The sequence below is a fragment of the Calypte anna genome, chromosome 11 (genome assembly GCF_003957555.1).
Source record: "Calypte anna isolate BGI_N300 chromosome 11, bCalAnn1_v1.p, whole genome shotgun sequence".
In the NCBI taxonomy this organism is placed as follows: Eukaryota; Metazoa; Chordata; class Aves; order Apodiformes; family Trochilidae; genus Calypte; species Calypte anna.
Genome location: NC_044257.1, coordinates 3275923 through 3301250, shown reverse-complemented (window position 1 = coordinate 3301250; position 25328 = coordinate 3275923). Strand labels below are relative to the sequence as shown.

Here is a 25328-nt window from a genome sequence, read left to right as displayed (position 1 = left end):
CTCTCTTATTTTCAATCCAGGACGCCACTTGCAAAACCCTTTTAAGGTTAAATCCCTACCAGTTTAAGAAGTTTTCCTTCCTTCAACACCAATTCCATAAAAAGCCATCAAAGTAATTAAATAATAGGAAAAAAAAATATATTTTGCCTACCTTTGCTGTATGTTGATTATTTTGTTAGACTTATACTTAACTATGGTAATATATGATTACACGTTTCTAACCCTTACACTAACAATTCTTGTGTAGTGTTGGGTACCTCCCTTCACCTTCCATTTTCCTATCTGTACACTGGGACTAAAAGCACAGACTAGTAGCACAAATAGTAAAGCCTCTGCCAGATATGCAGAGGGCTTTTGCTTGCCTGCAGGTCCCCAGGGCAACATCTGTAATCTGCTTTTATCTTTGGCTTGCATTCTGAGAAAAGATGAAATTTCTATATAAATGTTTTATATTAAATACAAAACTAAACTGACCAGGATTGTCAACCATCTAAAGTTTCTAGGTAAGAAAAGAATGTAAATTTTACTCAGAAAAAAACACAAACAAAATTCTTCTTATGAATACAATACAGGTAATGCTGGGGCATTAAAATAAATGCCCTCCTGACCCTGAGCTTATACCTTGAGGCAGTAGATAGGGTTACTTCAAGTCATTGCCTTAACTTGTATAACTGGTCATAAAATTATAGCATTCTAAAATTCCTGTAACACTACTTATTTCCTTGAACACCTGCAGCCATTATTTCCATAGGCCAGTTATAAATTTAGTAGAGAAATATTTCTTTACATTCACTGCATTTCTTACTGTGGCATCCCCCTGTTTTACTGTTGATTGAATGGAGTCCCCTCAATCCTGTTAACCACTGCCAAGAGGCAATTTTCCATTTCCTCTCTTTCTATGTAGGATAAAGACTTTCTTACTTAAATAAAAAATACTTTTACGTTGTATTGGCTTATTTGCTATCATGTAACCATTATTTAAACACCCAGAGTTAGTTTTTAGACAACAGATATTAAAGAGAGATAATTAACTGTTGAAAGCAGTTATAAATGTTATGAACTATGAAAAATATGGAAGCTAAGGCTAATCTTTATCTTCTGATTCAGACAAAGACAAATCAAATTTGGTGTCTTTTTTTTTTTTTTTTCTTGGTGGCTTACTTCACAGAGACACAATTGTACTTCTTAAACAGGAAAGATGGTGAGCTACCTTACATGTGGAAAGGGGAAGAAGTAGAAAGAAAAGGAAGTGGTTTTGGCTAAAGCAGCTAAGTTGAAAAGGCTATGTTCACACTGCCTGAAAGTATGAAACTTCACTTCCCAAGTTTATCAGTGCCACACTCTGTGCTTAACTTTGCCTGGAAATGTGGAAAATGAGGAGTTTCCTTGGCATACAAAAAGAGCGTTGGGAGTCTTATCTATTTGCCATTGTACCAGTGGGCTACCACAACATGGTGAATATGAGCTAGAAATGGGTACATCTGAAATAAAACTCACAGCTGCAGAACTGGGAGGTCTGGCACAAGGTGGAGCCACACAAGCAGCTCCTTGGCCTGGGTTACAAGGGTCCCAGCTCCTTTAGAAACAGTGTTCTCAAGCTGTTGTAAACATTTAGGAACTAAGCAACTGTAACAGCTGCTAAAGCACTGGAAGGGGTGTTACCTCCCCTAACAAGGAGGAATCTGTGTGAGAGAAAAGTGTAAAACAGACCACATTGTACATACTGGCAGGTCAGCTCAGGCTAGAGGCCTGCTCACCTCCTGCAGCTCCATCACCTACTGGTAAAAAAGGAAGGAAAATGCTATGTGGGTTCTTACAGTTTCATTTCCTCTGATACACCTTAATACTTATAGATAAAACCAGTAATTTAAAACATTAAAATTGCTTCACTATCTCTCTGTGAAGCAGTAAGTGTGCCTAAAACTATTTATGCGTTTTAAGTTATGTAGCAACAAGGAAATGTAAATTATATAGCAAATGCAATACTAATTTGAAGCTTGGGAAATGCATTATTACATTTTTAAACACATACCAAACATTTTTCTTTTTTGCTGTTGTGCTCAGGATGCTAAATATTTAATGTTATTCAACACATGGCATTCATCTAAGTGAAATGAAAGATCTTGCCACGTGGCCAGTCTGACAGTTCTGCAGGGCTATTTAACTATCTGGTTAATTCCAGTCAAAGTGCAATGATTCAAGGCAGGCAAAATTCTCATTGTAGTCTATGATAACATCTTTGTGATCAGAACAGTGTATGCTGTCCTAGTTCCTTCTCTTAAACAACTTCCTTGTATTTCCAAGGTTGAGAAGTTAAGCCTAAGTTTCTGTATCTCAGGAAAAACAAAATATCTCCATATATTTTCAAATCCAGAGAAATTGTGACATGTCTTGAAGACTTTAGGAATTATTAAGGATTAGATGTAGGCAACAGACTCTGAAGTTCTTATATTAAAATTTGTCTTCAGATGGAGCATTAAATCTACAAGGAATGTGTCAGTGAAAACGTGGCAACCTTGAAGTGTTAAAAAGCAAATAATTTTTTTTTTCTTTTAGGCTTCATGTGTTTCTACAAATTTGCCAAACTTAAGCCATTACATAAAATGGCAATTGAAGCTTATGTACATTATTCAATGAATAATTTGCCTTATCTTGTTCTTTGGTGTTTCCACTGCTGCTGAGAATATACCAGGTGTCTGAAGGCACCCTTAGTGACCCTGATGAGCTCCATTTGAGGTCATCTCTTCACAGATGCTGCCTATAGGTCCTGGAGTCCATATAAACCCAGGTATGGGCTTTCAACCCTTACCTAAGCTATGTCGTTGGATCCCTTTTTCGAGTTCAGCTACAACTGTGCTTGTGCTTGGCTGTATACATTTTGAAACAGGCCTTGAGCTATGGGCTCCCTTCCTGGCTTGAGCTCAGCCCTGCTGTGTTCCTGCCTGGTGATCACTGTGCTGGCTGCTCTTTATGGACCTAATCCTGACATAGAGATTGGCTTCCTGGCTTGAGCCTTGGGCCAGCCCTATCTGTGTAACAAAAAAAACCAACAGGAGTACTGAGAGAGCCTGCAGGGAAACAAAACCATCATGTTACTGTAGTCACCACAGGGCAAGGTAAGGAGTGTAATGTAAAATGGCTGGTTTTTAGTGTACCATACAATGCAAGTCTTAGGGTAGAACACATATTTATGGAAAGATATGGGTAGGACCCTTCAATTCATGAGCTCTTTTTCCAAGAAATTCTCCAGCAAAATCAGTTTTTTCTGATTATGGTCCTTCTAAAAGTAGGATTAATCAATTAGTGTAATTCTGGTCAACATGACCAAGCCTTGTTCATTGACTTTAAAAGCATTACATGCAGAAACTAAGCATTGCAGCAGAGAAAAAGGGAGTTTTGAATAAAACCTTCTTGGTTCTGTTTTCTGCTTTACTCCTAATGCTTCTCCTTTTTTCTTAAAGGCAAAGCTTTTGTGATTTTCTTATGAACATCTTTAAGGCTGCAAAAACTATTCCTGATTTTATCACTAAGTCAAGACCTTTTGAAACTTCTTGAACACTTCAAAACTGCCAAAACCTAGAATCAGTACTATCACCTGGGATGAAGTGTGAGCTTCTCAAGTTTAAGAGTCATGATCTGGCTCAACATTTGAAAATTTTGTAGAAAGAAATGTCATATTTCAGCATTTTCACTGGCTGGCATGAAGTAATTACATTCTGCCAAAATTTCTCAGCCTGCCTAATTTATGCAATGTTTGAAATAATGTGGGGTTGGTTCCTGAAGAGTAAAACACCAGCTAGGTGACTCTGATATGAATATGACTTGGATGTTTAATATACTGTTTTTTTGTGAACCTGTCTGTCCCAGTGACTTGAACCTTTAAATATGGTTCACAGCTGAAACAATGAACAAAGTTCCTCACCAGCTGTTTCATTGACTTCACTGTTAGTCAAGTCGAAATTTCTAAATGGAAGAGCCACATGGTGGCAGGAGAGAACAAGGCATAGAAAAGGTTGTTATGCTAAATGCTACAGGTTAGCTGAGGGTTCACGGTTACATTTTAAAATCTAATGGGGACAAATATAATTCATTAATTAAAATGTTTCTTAAACGTCCATGAATTAACTGTTGTGATACTACTCACAAAGTTTCAATAGGGAATTCAACAACTGTTGAAATTCTGTAGTACAGTTAAGATATGAAATTTGCAACATTTAAAGATTGTTTATAACACCCCATCTTACTATAGCAGGAGGTCTCAATCACTGGAAGTGATCCTCACTTTTTTGCTGTTGTCAGTTTTATGGTGACACTACCAGGCTAAGTACAGGCCATAAATGGTGCAGTGCTTCAAATTACTAATTATCTGAAAATTAAATATTAAACCCTTTGTATTTTTATGAAATGTGCTACACCATGAGAGGTCTGCTATATAAAAGTAAAAAGATTTTTCACTTTAAAATCTACTTAAGAGCAGGCTAACTTACTGATCCTCTGATTTAAGACAATCTGTGGACATCTCACTTTATGGACATAAAGTGTCCATAATGCAATGTTTCTAGGTGTCTCAGTACAGCTAGCACTGTTTTCTAGCTAACAGCCAACAGAAATAGCAATGTACTTGGTTGGATGCACTGCTAGTACCTACACAATTGCAGTCAAAACTGTAGTGTAACTTGTTTCCTTTGCAATCAAGATGCAGTTCTAATAAATTAAGTGGATTTTGCAGTTGTGACAGATGTATTATCTACCTGAGCTGTGACAATTTAACCTGTACTGGACTTTATAGCATTCTTTCCATTAATTCCATGACTTAAATCACTGACCTCACACATTCCATAAAAATAATTTTGCTCTAATCTGGTGCTTTTTTCATCTTAAAGGAATCTAATTAAAATGCTGAATCCTTACTAAGAACCACCAGCATGACTTAAAATAAATAAGGGGCAAGAAAACATGAGGGAATGAAAGCATATGATTCTACTATCTCCACACCTATCAGTGCAAGAATTTTGTTAGTACTACAAACAGTGTTGTAAAGTTTCTGAAATACAAGTGGTCATCATCATAGCTCTTGTCACACCCAACTCTTAATGCTCACAAGAGCAGTGTAAGATCTTCACCCTCTCAGAGGACAGGGTTGTGTCTCTAAACTGTGTTTTATTGGATTTTTTTTTCCTTTAATCTATTAACAAACAGTCAAGATCTGTCCAAGGAGTTTTCTAATAAAGAACTGGTTTAGTGATTAACTGAATTAATGAGAAAGCATTTGCAAAAACCTGAAACTGCTTTGCAACAGAACAGTTCTCACTTCCCTCTCTGTTACCCTTGTATATTCAGCTCACAGAGCTGAACTTCTCAATTTCACTCTAAGGCCATGTTCTTCTTAATAATCTTAACTGATTTGAAAGCATGTTTCTCACATGCTTTTTTACTCAAATTATATTTTTTCCTTATTCTTCCCTTTTCCCCAAACATGCAGAAAAGGGAGTAGTACAAGATTTATACGATATGAAACTACAGAAAAAATTCACCATTGTGCATATTTTCTAATTCTACATATTCTGAAGTATTTATTATGGATCAGACTCTTACTTCAATGTGAAGGAATTTGTGTGCCTGTGTAGTTTCCATGTCATCTGTTAGCTTCCAAGTTTCTTTATTCCTTTCACACATGCAAATATTTCTTTCAGTCCCATTAATAGTAATCTAAAAGCTACAGAACTGCAGTCTTAACTGTCTTTAAAACATCTCTTAACTTTTGCTCTGCTCCTTCTTAGATAATGTTCTGCTTATTTTGCTATAGAAAAAAAAATTCTTTGGTATAATGCAGCTGCCCTGTTTCTGCCTGCAAACAAGGACTTCTGTGATTTCCCTTGTGTTACCACTTAAATTACAAGTTGCCTGTAAATATGCAAAAAGCTCCACTATTTTAATCTAGAAAATTGTAATAACTGTTTTACACGATGCTTACAGAAAACTTTTTTATGTCAGCAGGCAACTAAAAGTATAAGACTGATACTTCTTGCATGTGTTCTTTTTTCTGTGTATTGGCTACCCATGAACTAAAAAGGATCTCCTTCAGTCTTGTTAAAACAGCATGAATTCACTTCATGAAGCATGATCCTACTACAGTAAATGTGATAAATTCCTGATGTATATCCATGGACTGGTCACAGCAAGTTTCATGCTGGGTAACACCTTTATGTTAGAAGATTATTAAATTCTTACAAACATGAGACATTCATACCATCTGGTTACCTCTTAGTACTCAGTGTTCTAAGCAGTGCTGTATTGATTCCACACAATGTTCCCTGCACTTCAGTGTAATCTGAGGTGATTTGACTCAGGTGACTAAGGCAGCCTTCTCTTAGCTCAGCCTTTTTATTTGCTGTGTCATGACAAATAGCTGGACACTGAAACCACAGAGAGAGAATTCATAAACAAGGACAGGAGAGTTAGAAAGTATGAAAAACAAGTGGAACTCTAATAAGAAGAAATCTCATTTTTCTCCAAAGGATCTGAGTGTCTCAAGAGTTACTAGCAAGACTGCTCTCTCCTCCAAATCACTGCTTTGAGATATCTTGAACAATCAAGGAGAGCCTTTGCTTTCTATTGGTTTAGCACCTTAATCTGCAAGATGGACATGTGATCAAAATATGTAATGTAGTCAGCAAGAATCATGAGGTATCACTATCACAAGATGCAGTATTTTGGAACTAGGCTGTAGGTTCAGCTGGGATTCAGTACTTTAGGAGATGAGATTACACACTATTTGTTGGCTGAATGGGCCTACTGGAATCCCTGTAATTTTATGTTAAGGCATTTTAGCATAGATGAAGTGGTAAATCTTGCTGCATTTATAGGCCTGATGTATACCTGTTAAAAGAAGAAGCACTCAACCACACTGTCAGCTTAAAGCTCTACAATGACTCAAGTCATGACTCAAGACTCTACATTGATTCAAGTCAAGGTTACACCTTGACTGTTTTGCTGAAAATATTAAAACAATAGTTTTTTTTTAATCTGTGCATACCAACATTTGCAAGAATTAATTCTGCTCTGTAGAAAATTAGCTAAGGTTGCTGTCTTAGTATCTTTTACCACTCTTCAAACAGCCTCCAAAAGAAACAGTTCTTAAGGATGACTGACCACTGGAAGCAGATGTCCAAGGCCATGAATAGGAACATAAGAGGATGGCTATAACTCCTCGATGGACTGCATGTTTTACAAGTATTCAGTATAGCTAAGTACAGGGCATAGACTGATAGGAAAATTCTGGTAAGGTAACTTGTACTGAAGTTCTTCTGGGTCTTTTACAAACTTGTACATTGTGAAATGCTTGGCTCCCTGTGGCCTAGAACTTGAGTTCATGTGCTTATCATCTAATCTGTTCTGCACTGCTGTTGAATAGTGAGTGACTCCTATCTCAAGAACATATGGGGAAACACAGCTTCACTTTTTTAATGCAGCAGATAAGGAAAGCTGCTGCTTTTATTGTGAGATAATGCCAAATTGCTATATTGAATATACTAATAGCAATTAAAGAACCTTTAGTAGGGTCAGAAAAGGTGGGTAGGGTAAAGTCTAAGGGATTTTTCTTCTGCCTACTCTTTGCTATAAACAAAGTCTTGTTAAAGTTTATTTTAATTTGAGACAAGGATCCTATTAATAGAAAGCCTGCTGTGGTATGGACTTTTCTCCAACTGAGAAGTAAAAAATGACCTTTTATAACAAACAGGATTAACAAATACATTTGCAAAGTTCAGAGAAATATTCTTTCATTAGCAGGTAAGGATTTTACTTCCCCATGTTTATTTCAGCTTACAAGTTAAATTAATGCAACTCAGATATCCTTGGTTGTTACATAATCAGATTTTAAAACTCAAGTTTCAGTTAGTATTTGTAATATTTTGTAAAGATGAGTAATATGGCTGTTTAGCAGCTGTCTAGAACAATGTACAGGAAATGAAAACATATTTCTTAGCAATCAGTAGTTAGCTTGATCTTACAAATCATTGGCTTAAAATTAAGCAGGAGTAAGCATAAAAAATCTTAGGTGTATCAAAGTAAGTAAAGTAAAAAACCCCTTCAAAAGCAAACACTTGATGCCAAACAATTATTTCACAGTGAGTTTGCAGATATTCACAAAACTAAAACAAGGTCCTTGCACTTGCTCAGTGTATATGTTTTTTATGACAAATTCCACTCTAGTATATGGGAGAAATGATGCATTTATGTGCAAGTTCTTATGATATTAGGAACCTTATACTGCTACCATAACTTTCTTGAACATATAAAACAGTGTCAAGGTTCTCTCCTTCCTTCCTATCACAGCCAGATCCAGTTCCTTCACATTTTAACAGACATCTTGGAAGTTTAACTGAATCCAACTTTTTAAGGCTAATCACAGTATGTATGTTAACACTGACGTAGAAGTATGCAATGTATCTGACATCAAATATAGCATGAACTGTGCTATTATGTTTGCTATACAACACAGGAATTTCATACCTCTTGGTTATTTTTGGAAGAGGCATGTCACACTTCATATTTTTCTTGTTAAAACCTATTAACACAAGGTAATTTAGTCAATGAGGTTGGCTGTGTAAGCAACCTTTATTGCTTTCAAATCTAAATAAAGCAATTAATAAAAATAGGTTCATGTTTTCCATCTACCCAAACAAGTTTTATGTGTCACTAATATACTTTAAAACCATTCTCACCCATGTGAAGAATATAATTGTCACTCTTAAAGTTTTAGATGCTCAAAAATCCTTATATAATCTAACAATTTGGTCTGAAGGAAAACCTAATATTAAACTTCTGTTTTCCACATACAGGGCTTTTCTGTTTTCTACACACAGATTTTCTAGAAATCACAAATAATTTTATTGGAAAATAAAAATGCTGTTATCCCTACACTTTGAACTTCTAGGCACCTTGTTGAGGTTCTCAGCACTAACACTGCTAATTTAATGATGTGGATACTGACTTAGGAACTGAACTAGGTTGTCAGTGGCAATTTTTTTATAACACACCAAGCACGCCCTAATAACTTTTTACCTGTCTCTAGCTTTACCTGTACAACTTATTAAATGAAACTAAGAGTATGAGGAGAAAGAACTGCTGAAAAAATGACCCAGAATCCCATTACTCACTAAGTCCATGTTTCCTGTTAGAGATTTTCTGTGCCTACTAAAGTCTCTTCTTGTTTGGTTACAACCAAACTTTTTTTCTTGTCTTCCTCTGTTACAGTCTGACTCATCTGTTCAAACAGCTTTGCTATTTTGGCAAATTTCAGGTGATTCTGAAATCTTCGTGCAGCAAAAGCATAAAGTAGAGGGTTAATGCAACTACTGAGGAATGCAAGTGCTCCAGAGATGTACACTCCTATGTTTACAACTTCATCCAGCGCCAAAGACATTTCCTCATTAGAGAGTTCTATCTGAATTGAAATAATATCTAGGATATTAAAAAGATGATGAGGGAACCAGCATTAAATGAATGCCACCACGATGCTGGCGATGAGCCGTTCCGATCGCTGCTTGGACTGGTAAGTCATTCCTCTTATTCTTCTTGCAACACACATGTAACAAGTGCAAATAATTAAAAATGGGATTACAAAACCTGCAAGAGTCTCCAGCAAAAGATATGACACTCTCTGACTATTAGAAGAGTAATTGCCACATGTGCATGCTAGTCTACCATCCATCTCTTCTGTCTCTTGAAACGGAATGACAGAAATGCCAAAAGCAACAGAGAGTAACCAAATGAGGAACATGACTAAAGAAATCTTTCCTTTTGTTTTGTACCTCTGAACTGTGAAAGGGTAGAACACAGCCATTAACCGTTCCAGGCTCAGTGCTGTAATTAGAAATATACTAGCATACATGCTGCAGTAAATAACAAAAACCAGTATTTTGCAGAAGATGACTCCAAAAACCCATGAGTCAGCAAAGGAGTAAATCCAGATTGGTAAAGTAATCAGTACAAGGACATCTGCAATGGCCAGGTTCAAGACGAGCAGGACTGAAGGAGACACTTGCTTCATTTTTGTACAAACAGTCCAGATGACAATGCAGTTTCTTGGGATCCCAATAATAAATGAGAGGCTCACTATTATGCAGACTACTGACCTCACAATATTCCATGTTGAGTGGATACTGCTGTCCTCAGCTTGACTCATTCTGAAAATTCTTTAGTTCGCAGTTGCCAGTATCCTCAGTGCTTTGCACTCTGCTTTTATTCTGATGGGAGTAAGAGAACTTTCTGCTGGATAGTTCACTAACTTGATACTCTGTAGACTGATGTGGCATGTGAGCTCACATCCTAACACTCACTCCTACAAATAACTGACCACATAGGGAAGTTTCTCACATTAAGGAAGACAGTGTGCATTCTTGCATACAAAGCAAAAATAAAAATACAGTGTAGCACTGGCTTTGCTTTTAGTTATGTCCACCATACTTCACACTTTAAAGCATGTTGGTGGTCTTCCAAATGTGTCCCTGTTTAAAGAAGTTTGCTATTTTCTTAAAGTTGCTGATCCAATCAACAGCTATGAGTAGAAAGAAAACCTTTTCAAGCTATTCTACTCTGGTTTGTATAAACAACTCAACATTTTCTTTTTTAAAAGGCAAAAAAGGAAGGGTGGCAGATAAACCACAAATCTGCATAATATGTTTGATATGGAATTCAATTCCAAAGCATAACACAATCTGCTTACTGCCTTCATATAATCTGTTGTAATTCAGCTGAAAACAGTCAAGTATAATTTAGAAATATGCTGACATAAACAAGATCAACATTTGTCCTGTATTGAGACTGTACTGGTACAATAAAGTTGGTGGGAGTTGTATTTCTAATGCTCCGAGACCGCAATCCTTTAGCAAAAAAAAAATACCCCAAAAAAACCCCATTACAATAGTCTGTTCATAGAAGGAAATGCACTGTGTCAGAGAGAAAATACAATTATTTTGTCTGCCCACTGCACCTGCAATGGGCTATGACTTCATCTCCTTGGAAACTTGGTAGCCAGGGCAGCATTCAAATCCATTGTAAATGTTCAGTTCTTCAGTGTTTGGCCAAAGAACATAAAACCTATTGATATATTTTAAGTTCCTTTCTAAAAAGTTAAAGGAGGAACTAAAACAGCAGCACCAACACAAATGTTGAAGACTCACAGAAATGAAACTGTAAAGGTATTTTCCATTTAAAAAAATGCACAGAAAAAAAGGAATTATGCTTAACTCTCTCTCTCTCTTAAATTTAAGACTGTGATATTGATTATTTCCCTAAGATTTGAGGTAGAATTTTACAAACCTGGCAAATGTAGTGCACAATATAAAACTGAAAAGTATCTTTCACCACAGAAAATGAATCACAACACCGCCACCCTCAAATCAGCTTAGCAGGTTTTGATCTCATAAGAGTATAATGCGATCAAAAGCAAATCCAGAATAACTCCATTGGTCAATTATTATCTCTTAAAAACACTATTTGTGTAATAAAGATTTCAATTTGGATTTAATCCAATATACAATTCCAGTTCCTCTTATTTTTAACTATTTTTAATACAGATTGTGTAGTGGAAAAATCCAAACCAGCTGTTAGTATTCTTAAGGGAATTTCTGAAAAACACTTGTGAAAATAATTAATGAAAGGAAGTGCTGGGTAATGTGTCTTCTTCTAATGTAATCACCTTTTCACACATCATTATTTCTCCAAGAGTAACTTTGGAAGGGCTCTTCATTAATTCACTGCCAGTGGAATGCCTGGATTGAACTACAATGTGGACTTTTATTGAAAATAAAAAAAAAAGAAAAGAATGTCATCTGATACTACAGGGACAGGCAGGTTCTTCATGAGAAACTCTGAATCTACCTTCTGATTATTGTATCCCATGCTGATTATTAAGAATTTGACCTGGTCTTCAGAGGGTCCAGGTAACTAAAAGCCTAGGTAAGTAAAGATTCTGGATAGTAAGAAAGCTACACTGATTACTAGAAATTCTGCTTAACTGAAAGTTACAATAATTGCTAATAATTCTGTGTAATTATAAGTGATGCTAACTGCTAGAAATTGTAAGTAACAATAAGCTATGCTTATAAGTAATTTTAAAATGTCATATTAAGGGTCTAATTATAAATACAGCCCTGTGGCCAGTCCTCATTCTTCCAAAGATCCCTAAAAGAACTTCCATGTTCCTGTAACATTGGGTGATGTATCTGCAAGATTTTCCTCTTTAAAACTTTTACTTTTGGTGACAAAGAGCAGTTGTCTGTACAACAATTGATATCAGTACTAGTATAGTAGTAATCAAGTGGTGTATGGATCTGGGTGAACTTCTGAAGCATCTGTCCTTACATTTGTTTCTGAGAAACCTGTTTCTCTTCTTTGACTAAAGTTTGCTTGCTGGATGGCCTCTGCCTCTAGCTGTATCTTTCATTTAAACAAGAAAACAAATTTCAGAATTCCACCAAGAGCATGGGATTTCTGTTTCAAAAAAAAAATATCCTAGACAGGTGCTGAAATGCTAAGACTTCTTTGAGTAAGACATGCTGACAATATCACAGGTGTTAGCATTAACATTAGCTAGAAAGCATGTTTCTGAAGAAGCTCTGTGTGACTGTTGGATCACTATGAAAACTTCAGACTGTAAGTCAGACACTTCTAGAGAATATTTAAGACAGCTTACAGTTACTTCTCAAATTTACACTAATAGTATTTAAACTTTACAGGAAATGTTCAAATACTTCAATTAATAAGGGGACGAAACCAGCATACTAAATACTAAACACATTTAATAGCATGCTAAACACAACTGTGGCTTAAAAACATCTTTTTTCTAGTGCCCAAATGTGGGTTGGACTTCTGACCTGTGGTCTAATGTTATTATCAGCAGTGAAATTAGGCTGCACTGCTGTGTATTAAAAGAAGTGGCCTAAGATTGTGAAGTTTCTTGTGTGTATTCATATTGTATGTAGTGCAAAAATTCAGTCATTAAAATGGGAAACTTTTTGTTATGTCTGTTACCTTTAGATGGGCAAATAACTTTTGACAACTTCCCATGCCCAAGATGCCTTTGCTACTGCTAAGAAACATTTAGAATAGAATTGGCTTTGGCCTAAATATTAGGGGGATGTTTCATTCTTTCTTCAAATTATTTCTTTTTCTTTGTATGCATGTGTGAGCTTCCCTCTGGTGGATGGTGTGTAATCTACACTAGCACTGAACATTTTCAGACAGCTGTTTGGACCACTAAATGTAAAATTATAATCAATATTTCCAGCTTTTGCATATTTATTACAAGAGTCAGGATTTCTCTTCAGAATTCTGAGAGTCCTTGGGCTAACAGCCTCTGCTCAGTTCTGACCATAAACAGGAATAACAATTATGAATGCATCCACACCTCCATGCATGAGGAGCACATCTGTAACAAATTACAGAGTAGCTGATACATGGGATATTCATAATGTGTAACTTGTAAAAACAGCTGTACTTCTACAGAAGGATTTCCTGGATGTGTGTCCAATAGAAACAAAACCTGAGAATTTATCTAAGTATCACTAAGTATCATGTGTCTGCCAAGATACATGAAAACAGATGTTAATAACCTAGTTTGTCTGCTAGTGCTGAAGGGAGGAAGTTACTAGTCTAAATTCCTTGGTTCTTTAGGCACTGGTAGTATTTGCAGGATTGGTATAGTCTTAAAATAAACTAATTTCAATGCTTTTAATAACTGTGAAAGTGGCACACTCTGCCTTGATCAGAGAATTACAGGCTAGTTCATGGCTGATCTAAATGTTGCTTTCTTGATTACAGGAAGGTCTCCTACATAAATTTCATCTCATGGTGCACCTAATATAATAATAAATTTGACCTCATGCAGCACTTAATAATGTCTCTGGCTCTGCAACAACTGCAAAGGAAAGTGCAATGTAGGAAAAGACACACCAGACATTTCTGAGCTCTTGCAGAAACTGTTTGTGACAGCTGCCTGTAAGGTAGCAAGTGCAAATGAAAACTCTTAGTGCTTCTTAGTGCTTTATGAGAGATCACAGTGATGAGCTACCCTAGGATCTGTTTCAGCATGTCAGAAAAGATGTGTACCTTGCACTATAAATGGGAAGTCCGAAATACTCTGTGCATTATCAGTCTTCTCAACACTACAAAATTATATCCTTTACTCAGCTCAGTAGAAAATAACGATAGTTTTATACAACTGGCCAGAGAAAAGACTTCTTGTTTGTTATGTAAAACTTCTTTAGAACTTGTGACAGAAGGAGTGCTTACAAGGCACCTATTGTATGTGCATAGCTACATGTTTACATATTGGTACCTTTCTTACCCTAACAGAATGATCACAATCACAATAGGTTTCCAGCAGTTGTGAAACTGTTCCAAGTATGTGGTGAAATATTTTCCCTGTGCAACCAGACATACCAGGGTCATGAGAATAGAGGTGCTAATTAAAATAGTGGAGAACTATATTCATAATTCTGACCATAAGTGGGAATAACAATTATGTAGATACTATGGAAAAACATATATATATATCAACATTATTATGAATTTATAGTTTTAATATCCTATATTCACAGTGTAAGTTTTCAAAGAGCAAATATATAGATTTGTTACAATTTAAGTGAGACTTTGGCCTGTTCCAAATCAGCTGTCACTTAGCTGCTATTCATTTATACACAGACTGTTGTTAGCCAAAATCCTTACCCACCCAAGCACAGTTGGTGCCACAATTGCTACTGGATAAATCAAATACTTTGTTTACATACTCTTTCCTTTGAGTAATAAATTACTGATAACAAAAACTTCTTGGACAATTTGCTGCCAAAAGATACTTGATTTTTCTTAATTGTTAAGCTAAACCTTATGCTTTCCCCTACTGCTTTTTCTGGGATTACATGTGAATATTACATTACTATAAGTTCAGTGTCTGTTATTCAGCAGTGTAATGAAAGGAAGTCTTCTCTTAGTGAAGGCCCTGTGATTAAAAAAAACCCCAAACAAAAAAAACCCAAAAAACAAAGCCATACTTTGCTGTGCATATGCTGCAGCAACAGATGGTAGCTGTTTTGCACTAAAAGCAGGCATATACTTTTTCCTGTCCATGTAGTTATGTATTTTCTGCACAGGGTGGCACTGGGGAACCATTTTTTTAATTAATTTTTTTTAAAAAAATTTTTGCTAGGAGTGCAGATCATGGCACTGATCCTTTCTCTGCTAGTGGGGCACAGCATTCAGGGCTGAGACACATAGAACTGATTCTTTTGCAGGTTACATGCAGGCAACTTCAATTTCAGTATTGTTTCTAACTCATTAATAACTTACTAGGTAAAAACATCAATCTCTTACCTGTCTTGCAGATCATGATATTTTCTAAGTAATCATATTTCTAGCTCTCTTAGTTCTGTTTTGATGTGTCCATTTTCAATGTCACAATTTGCAGTAACTAATACAATAAGGGCAGCTCCCTCTGCAACAAAAATAACTTGGAATTAGATTTAATTTTCTATGCCTCTGAGCAAATGAAGTTTGGAAAGTTTGGGAATAATAGTAACAATTGTGCCTTCAGTGCAGTTTCCATTATTGTGTTCTTGTAGTCTCTTTGAAAAGCAGATAAAATTGTAATCTCATTATGTGAATCAACCCTGCTCAGTAGGGCAGCTTTGGAGTCTTTCTTAATTCCTTTAATACACAAGCACTGAGCCATTAGCTTGGGCTCTAGTGTGACATGAAGTCTTAGTTTTGTGGCCTCACACCAGCAGATTAGTTAATTTTGCTGCAAGTAAATAGTACTAATTTTAGGAGGAATAAAAGGATTTTCTCCTGCACTGCAGCAGCCACCATAGGTGTGCTTGCTAAAGAACCTTGTAGAGGAACATTTATGCCCTCATCACTTAGTAATTAGCATACCTGGCATGTTGTTCTGCATACTAGAGAAGCTAGCACCTGCTGCTGTGATGCTGTGCTGCGTAACCTTCTTCAAGCATGCTCAATCTGAAATAAAAAGTAGTCAGGATTGATTCTGAGATGACACACACAGCTACAGCAATAACTATTTACTAAATAGACATATACGGTATTGTATGGAAAAAATGCAATATATGCTATCTTTGAGAACAGGTAATTTTCTATCATTCTGTGATATGATCTATTGCTTCTGTACAGTTTCAGTTTAGTATTAGAAATGGCTGTGAATAATGATAACTTCATTAAATGAAGCAAGGGTTTTCACTGGCAGAAAGTACTAGCACCATTTTCTTAGTTAAAAATCTAATTATGGATTTTAATAGACTATAAGGCTAATAGACTTTAAAGTAATCCAGTCTTGTATTATTCTTAACAATTGTATCTTGAGACTAATAACATGACCTGGGTTTAGGCATTCTTATTTCTTATGTTCTAGTGTTGAGTCAAACCAAAAAGTCCTTTTAGCCCTGTATATTGTCTCTGATGGCAGCGAAAAGCAGGAGCCTAGGGAAGAGCATAAGAAAAAGTCATGTGTGACTATGCCTGTCCCACATATTCTCTGGCATTTAGTCAATTACAGATGAGGAGTTTCCTGAGCCAGGTATGGTTTCTATGTGTTTGACAAAGCTTTCTGATAATTTACTCTTACAGGCTTTCTAAGTCTGCCTTTGAATTCATGTAAACTTTTAGCCCTGTGGTTTTGATCCATGCTGGGTGAAGACACACAGATAACGCTTGTCTCCTGGTAGCTAAATATGGCTCTAGACAGTTCATGTCTTGGAAGAAACAATGATCCCTGTTCATCTTTTCCATGACCCTTATCTGCTTAAAACCCACATAAATCAGTCATTTCTAGACTGAAGAGTTCCTTTATATTCTCTTTGACACTGAGGAACAGAGTAGTTCTGAAGTTCAAGAGTTTAATTAAACTGCAGTGTGCTGCAGAGGGAAAATGAAGTAAACCAAGTCTGCTTGTTTCATCCTGCTAGGTAAAAAGGAGGAAAGCCTGGCTGTCCATAGTTATGCTACTTTCAAACATGTACATATTTTGTTTTTTAAAACTGGGCATCAATTTAATCTCCATTCAAACCATAAAACTAATAATTAGCTTCCCCCTGCCCCTCAATGCCAGTCTGTGCTTTAGCACTTATAAGACTTTGTTCCAAAGGTCACTGTGTCATTCTTCCTTAATTTACTTCAGATGGTTCACAATCATAGAAATCCTCATGTGATGCAATTGCCTTGTAATCCTTAAATCACAGGTTGTCCTCTGTCTGATACAGCTTGGTATCTCTGTTTGCTGTGTGTGCTCGTCTGTGCCTAAACTGCTGTCAAGTATCACCTAACCATACCGTTATTTATTACTTCATGAAAGGAAGTTTTAATTGTGTATGGTATATTTTCCTGGTAGTTTTGTGTCCCATTTTGTCTATCTGTGTGGGAAGCATTTAATTGTCAATGATACTGAATGATTCTTCCCCTGTGCAGCGGATGTGTGGCTACTTTTTTTCATGACTGCTGTTTTCCTGTGTTTTGAATTACCACATATTTAGCACATTGCATGGCATCAGACCACAATATTACTGAAGTTAGTGCTACAGCTCTGCTGCCTTAGTTCTCCTCTGCATTAGCTGGATGTACTTCACATTGATACAGCAACATATCCTGATTCACAGGGCTGATTTTCAGCACGTTTGGAGGTCTGTCACTGACTGAAAATGAAACTATGTAGAAGAGAAAACATGGCTGGGGGTCTTGCTAGACACTGCTGCTGCCTGTCAGTTGGATCAAATCATTAGGGGTCTCCCATGACAAATCACAGATCCAGTCACAAACTTTATCCAAGTCCTAATTCTCTGATTCAGGTTTTAAACAACACTGGTCTAAATCTATAGCTTGGAGGTTTGCAAGGTTTTGTTTCTTTTCATGTAATGCTATCTTCTATACAAGGTTATACAGCTACAACAAGGCAACTCTAAAGCATGTAAAACAAGACAGTTAAAACTTAAAATTTGAAAATTGTTAGCCTATGTTATCTGAAAAGAGTCCTCTTTCTTAAGCACAACAGAAAAAATCAGTACTGTCTAGCAGCTTGCCAAATGAGGAAATATCCCTGAACCAGAGTAAGATAGAAGCTTCTAGAGAATTGTTTTCTCCAGACAATCTAGGCATCTTTGCAATCTATAAACACAGCAAAACTGTTTTCACCAGTTATTTTAGGGTGAGGTTCAAGAAGAAGTGCTGAAGTTGCTTCATAATGAAACATCCTTCAGCAGGAAAATCATGAGACCAATTCATCACATATATTTGTTTTTTTCAGCAGAAAAAAAATTGTCACATGATAGCTGTACTAATTCTCTACTACTTTGGTTTGTAATATGAGCAGCTTCCCTCCCAGCTGCCAAACACTGATAACTACATAATTTTCACCATACCATGAAGAAGCTCTTAAAGAGTGTTAGTTTAGTAACATATTGGAAATGTACCCAGTTAAAGTATCTCAAGCTGTTTATAGCATATTAATTAAAAAAAGAAAATAAAAAAAAAAGAAAATAAAAATAAAAAAAAAGGTTGTGCCATCCCAGGTATGGATTAAATTAAGTGGCAGAATTCTGTTAGAATTGTCCTTTTGTATTCTCTTTGTATTATTTGCTCAATAGAACTATTGGAATAGGTATCCTGATCTAAGTTTGATCATAGCTACGAACTTGAACAAAAGGATTAGGACCTTGAAAAGTCCCTGCCAACCTTAATTTTCCTACAGTTGTATTTTGGCACTGACACGTTTGGCCTGACAAAATGCTACTCATGATGTTGCTGATTAAGCCATTTTCCTATGATTAACCATTTTCAGCTGTTTGTATCCCTCACCCTAAAAGGGAACAATATCTTTAGAGGAATCATAAACAATACATAACACTTCCAAAGGATGGGAGAGAAATGTCTCTGCACAATTCAGAATAATTTATATGCAGCCTCTTTGGAAAGCCAAACAGCAGACCAGACATTTATATCTACATGTACTGACAGTCAAAACTCAAATCTGAACAATTTTGTTAAATATAATTCTGGCTTTTTTTAATGTTAATGTACATAGATGGTCAATGTATATTACAGCTCCACAACTAAGAAAACCACTTGTTTTATAGATAAGTCTTTCAGTGAAGTTGCACACACGTTTCACACACAAATAGCCATAATTGCAAAATGAGGAAAAAAAACAGTTTACATATCCCTTAAACATTGTTAAACTCTAACCAGTTCCTTTTTTATATGCTCACTAAAGAGGATCTCATTATTTCTTATAGGCTGATGTGAGATCTCTCAACAAATATGATCAGTCAGATGTTTTTCCACACTTCAGTGTCTGAACTGTTTAGAACTGAAAATTAGAGAAACCTTAGTAAGGCTACATAAATAAATTACTGAATTACTGACATCAGCTTCAGTTCTTCTGGACATTTCTGTCAGTAATCAGTTGGATCTATCAGTAACAGTGTTGTCTTTATAGAAGTATCTTTGAGCTAGCTAGCAAATTTCCTGTGCCCTGTATTTCTCAGCAACTTCCCTGACACCCTGCCCAACTGGGATATCAGACAAGGTGTGACACTGGGTGAAATTACTTATTGAACAGAAGAATAGAGGTCTCCTTGCCTTTTCATTCTATGTGGGCTAGAATCCTGAAATTGTTATGGCTGAGTCATGTGAAACAACAAACAAGATTTCTTTCTTTGAGAAGTATGTCACTGTGCCCTAGCCACTTTTATAGGCTTGGAGGGCATGTTAGCCTTACAATAGCAGCATTTTGATTCTGATTTTTCTCTAAATCCTCTCTCCACCTGCGAAGTATCTTGTCTGCAGATCAAAACCACCTTGTTAGCTTTCTACCTCTGAGGGTGCAAAACAGTTTCTTTGCACAGCAAAAAATGTCAGGTTCTACCACTCACACAGTGTGCTGGTAAGTTGTAATTTACGGGAACTTGTGCAATAAGCTGTCCCTGAGGGTTCAACCTACTCAGTTTTCATGACAACATAGGTAATACTTTCATCTCTTCTTCATATATTCATCATACACAAAATTGTCTCTTCCCTGTTCATCTTCCTGTTCCACCTTTTATTGTATGAAGCTTTGTATGAAGCTTTATTAAGTGGATGGTTTACAAGCCCAAATTGATTTGCTTACACAAAATGTGACCCAAAAGAGTAATCTGATCTCTATTAAATAGGTTAAAGGTTTGAAGATAGGAGAGATGATCTATCAATTTTGGATTTCTTACCCTGGCAAATGGTAAGGCTGTTATGTTCTAAGCTGATATTTGTATAAGCCTGCATTTCTGGTACTCCCACTATCCAATTGCTCTCTTCCCTTCTTTCTGTTATGCACTGTAACCAAATTCAGTCTTAAAGATACTGAGGAACAGATTTCAAGTCTTGTTTATTGTTGTAAGGGTAGTGAGCATGGGGAACAATGTGGAGGTGGCTCTGAAGGGCTGAGGAAGCAGGGAGAAGGGAAGTATCTTTGCAGCCCTGGTTCAAATGCATGTCAGACTGTGTTCTGATACCATACTACTGCACTTAGTACAGCTTGAGTTTAACAATTGTTGCTCAACAAGTGCAGTGACTTTCTAAAAAGCCTGCTAACCTCTCCAATAGCAGATAAAAAAAAACTAAACAGACTTTGCTAAAGGTAAGAAATCAACACCCTCTTCAGCACAAACCTTCCTCTGTTTAATTTAACAAAACTGGGCTATAAAATGAACTGAAAGTCTGGTGTATTTATGGAACCTTCTATATTTAAAGTTTTGTTCTGATGCAATACTGTTACAAAACCCAGTGTTGGTATGAAAAGAAAGAAAAGCCTCCTTCCAATGTACACCCAGCTCTTAAGAAAAATACATGTTTATGGATGTCCACCTTTCAGGTCAGCTTCAGCAGGTGAGGATTACTGCAGGTCATCAACACCTGTACTAAAACCAAAACACATTGTACAGGTATGACTGACCTCAACTGGCCCTCAAACCATTCTTGAGGAGGAAGGGATTAAACTTGTCTTTTGCCTCTTGAGTTGAGTTTTAAGGGGTTGTATCTGTTTAAAAAACAAACAAAATCTTGATCTGCAGACAGTGAAGAAAGATCATATTGATGTACTATCATTTTATTTTAGTGCTGCTTTTTCAAAATTAAAGGTAATCCTAAACAATGGCCAGCTTTTCAACTGATGTAGGAAACTTAAGGGGGTAAATCTGTTGAGTCAGGGAGTACTGGAAATCTTTATGGTACAGACAGAACTATTGGGGGAAAAAATCCCCAGCTTCTTTAAAAAATATGTGTTCTCTGATGAAGCTTGAAACTGAACAAATGTGTTGTTCTGAATGTGAGGTTTTTGGAATCTGAATATTTGTGGCAAACCAAAACAAAATGCATCCATATAACTCAAGTACCATATACCTGTGTATATGTTAGTTTTTATCAATGCATAGGCTTACATCTTCCATTAGGTTTCTGAGTAGGCCTGACTTCTCCCTAGTTGATTCATTCCTGGCCTTGGGTACCAGTTCAAAACTGTGCATATGAACATCATTTATTTATAGCTAACTACTTGGGCTGGTCTGTGATGTCTGGGGGTTGGAAGGAAACAAATGTCAAAGATCTGTATTATATTTTTCCAAAGACAAAGAACTTCTGGGAACTTGAGATGTCATACTGATGTCTGCAGGAAGAAAATTTAAGTGGATAGTAGATCCTGTCTATGCAGTCAATAACAAGGGAGAGATAATTAGAGCAAGTGTAAATTGACACACATATTATTTTTTGTATAGACAATAAGTCTCTTATTAAATATTATACCTTTTTTTTTTGTCTAAGAAGCTTCTGTACATGTTTGTGTTTCATTATTCTTATTTTCATTATGGTTGGAGTATCAGGGATAATTTGTATTGATACAAACTTGAATGCAAAAGTTTGTATGTCTGGTAAACTCTTGTGAGGTGGCAAAGTTAACATTATGCTTTTCTGAGAGATGACTGTCAACTTACTCTGAACTTGGTGAATTCCTGAATGGAACACATTTATGGTGGGGAAAGTGCTGACATGGGCTTCTGCCTACTTTGTAGATTTGTACCAATGCTTTGGTTATCTTAACATCTTCCTTTGAAAATTGCTGTTTTTTCTACTTGTGTAGCTATGCTTAGGGGTATTCGAGCCAATACAAACACTACTTAAACTGCAAAGATCAGAAGCAAACAGAGAATTCTGTTCAATCAAATAAAAGACATTTAAGCAAATATTAGATTTCTGGAAAGGATTGTTTCTTTCAAATAACCAGTGTTCAAACTCCGATCCAATTCACTTTTTTTTTTTGTCAAGTTGCCTCAAGGAGTCTTAAACAGAGATACTGCTGCTAACGTAGTTTCTGGTGTTTAATATAGTTCACTTCAAGTAGTTAGGGTTTTTTTGTCATTGTTTTTTTGGGTTGTGTGTTTTTTTTTTTTTAAAGAAAAGTATTCTTTTTCACAAGACTGATTATGCACAATAAAAAAAAATTCTCTACAGCAGTAACAAACTGGCCTCTGCATTATGGATAATGACTTTTTTTCACCCCGTATACAAATGAAAAAGGACTGTAGTGCTTTTATCAACTGTAACCCCTTCCTTTTTAATTTCTTGCCAGGTTTGGATACAAAACATGTGAAGGAAGTAGTACTTTATTCAATAATAAGCTTGCTGGCACTCTGCAGGCAGTTAGACTTGCAGTTGGCTTTATTTCTTGAATTTGCTTTGGATTTCCAGGACAGAATTCTGTCTTGATGCTACCCAGGTGTGTTCCAAAAATGAGCTGCTGTTAACCTACAAATGTGCTGCTGTAGAGTCAATCTCTGTGGAGGAAGAGCTGGATTGCCCTTCTAACAAAACAGCACTTAGAAATAGCTTGATTGACTTGATTAACAGCAGGGTATCATCAAATGTAAAGCAATTCTGAGGAACTCTTCTGAATGCTATTGTTCCTCATGTTTGTTGATGCAAATCACAACAGGAGCAGGCACTCAGTGTGAAAATTTAAACATTACAAAAGCAAAGAGCTTAATTTACTTTTGAATGTAAATGGTCCTGAGCTCTCAAAAGGAAACAACAGAAGGAATAACTAACAGATACTACTTGACTGATCAGCTGAAAGACTCTCTATCTAAAGAGCCCGGGTTTGCAAAGCAGAAGGAATATCAACTATGTACTTAGCAGGCTTTCACTGGAGAAGAATAAGATGAAAAGGCTTTAGAAAAGTGTGCATATACTCTCAGCTGCCAGAACAGCACAGTGATTTGTAAAAGAAAAATTAAGATTAGTCTGAATTCAGCATGATCAAGTAAGAGCAAACTAGTAAGACAAATGCAGTGTTTACATCAGGATCAAAAGGCCTGTGCTCTGAAAGCCTACAGTAGCTAAATACTTTAGCAGAAGACCTGTCTTCTGGTGACAAGATGGCAACAAGTGTACAGTAAGTCACAGAGGCCATTCCTCTTTCCATTAGCTCAGCAGGAAGAAAGGCAATGGCAGTGAGCTTGCCCTGAATTTATAAGACTGAGAAAAAATCACAACATAAAAACTCACTCCTAAAAGGCACAGGAAATCTGCACAAAAAAATGCTTTGCTGCTACCCAAGCAAAGACCAGAGATGTAGTGAGGACTTCACAGCTGGCATTCCTTGAACCTTGTATCATAGGACAAATGATCCTGGCCTATGTGGACATGTGCATTTTGGGACTTCTGAGTACAGGGCTAAGAGAGAATGACTGCAAGCAGTTGAAATGAGTTTTCTTTAAATATTGTTTTACCCTTCCATAAGGTGTTTTGCTGCATTTTGTAACATTTAATTCCTACATAAGGATCAATGTTGCAATCAGCTTTGCAGTCATTCCTGTACTCCCTGTAGTTTGTTTTAGTAGGAGGTAATTTCAAGTCAACACTTGCACAGTGAGTAAGCACCTGTCTTTGGCACGGGCCTCTGGGTGTGTTGGATGTTGACACCCTTGTACTCATTGTAAAGAAAAAGGTGTGGCAGCTGCCTTGAAAAAGGCAAGTCAGATCGAGGCTGATCCTTGGCTCCCTTGAATTTGTTGCATTTTCTTCCCCTGCTGCATTTCAGGAGGAAGATGTGACCTCCTCCTTCCATGCCAGTGTCAAGCCACCCCCAGTTCTTAATTCCTATCAATAGGCTGTGTATCTGTTTTATCAGATTCTGCCTTCATGCACAGACCTTTTTGACATATTTCTCTGCAGGAATTACAAATTTGGTTGAATACTGAATTCAGATGGGCAAGAACAGCTTCAATTTTGTACTTTACAGTATATATAGCTGGTAGGAATTGCCAAGTAAATGAGAAGTAGGTTTCTACAACTTGTCTCTCATTCCCATATCTTCCTTTGTGGTATTGTTCATGCTAGTGTACTAACCATTCAGGTTAGTAATATTTCTGAAAATGTCAAGGGATGTAGGAATTTGTAAAACAAGTGTTTTTTGTATGCTTGTTACAAAGTAACCCGTTCAGAAATAGCTTTATCCTGAGCATGAACTGGTAACACATGGCTCAGAAAGAGTGTAGCCACATCAATAGACTAGCGTGAACAAATGAAACCTTGTCTTCCTGTCAGTAAAATCATGACTGATCATGAGATGTTATTGCACTGGTTCCAAGTACCATATGTTTCTGATTCTGCTTCTCTGGACACCCTTCTTTCTCCCCCTCCACAACCAGACACCAACCAACCAACCTGTACTTCAAACTGAGCTCATAACTCCTGCTAACAGGCATTGCTGAAGTACCAAGACTTATATTCCTTCTGGTTTTAAATGTCTGTAATTACAAGTCTCCCTGTTCTTGTGTGGATTGAGGTCTAATGATTTTTTTTTTTTACTATTGCCAAATGCCTGACCTCAATGATACCCTGTACTAATTACCTGCCACATTAGTCAGGCATTGCCTCAAGTACAGCTATGCCCATAAGCTTTTATACTGTAGGCCCAGTCTGTGCAATACTGAAATTCCCAGCTCTGCCATGTATTTTTGTTTCCCCTTAAACCATTAGGACCACACCCCTTATGCGCTCCTTAATTTTGTGTGTAAGTTTTGCAGCAAATGACCCTTCCCTTATCACTTTCGGGAATCTTCTACGATCCCACAACCGCAGAAGTAGTGAGGTCCCACAACCGCGCTCCTCCTCGTCTTCCTCCCTACCTGCCAGCCGGAGCCAGAGGCCTCAGGCTGGACCTGTGAGCTGCCCTACCTGTCGGCTCTGCCTCTCAATCGGCCTGGCCGGGGCGGCAGCAGCCGGAGACCTCC

General features: G+C 36.8%; 1 protein-coding gene across 1 annotated transcript; it reads right to left on the bottom strand.

The window, feature by feature from the left end:
- Positions 1 to 9178: 9178 nt before the first annotated feature.
- LOC103535242 (leukotriene B4 receptor 1-like) lies at positions 9179 to 10189 on the bottom strand. The gene is given in 1 exon segment (XM_008501284.2): positions 9179 to 10189. A coding segment is annotated over 1 exon segment (1011 nt).
- Positions 10190 to 25328: the final 15139 nt, after the last annotated feature.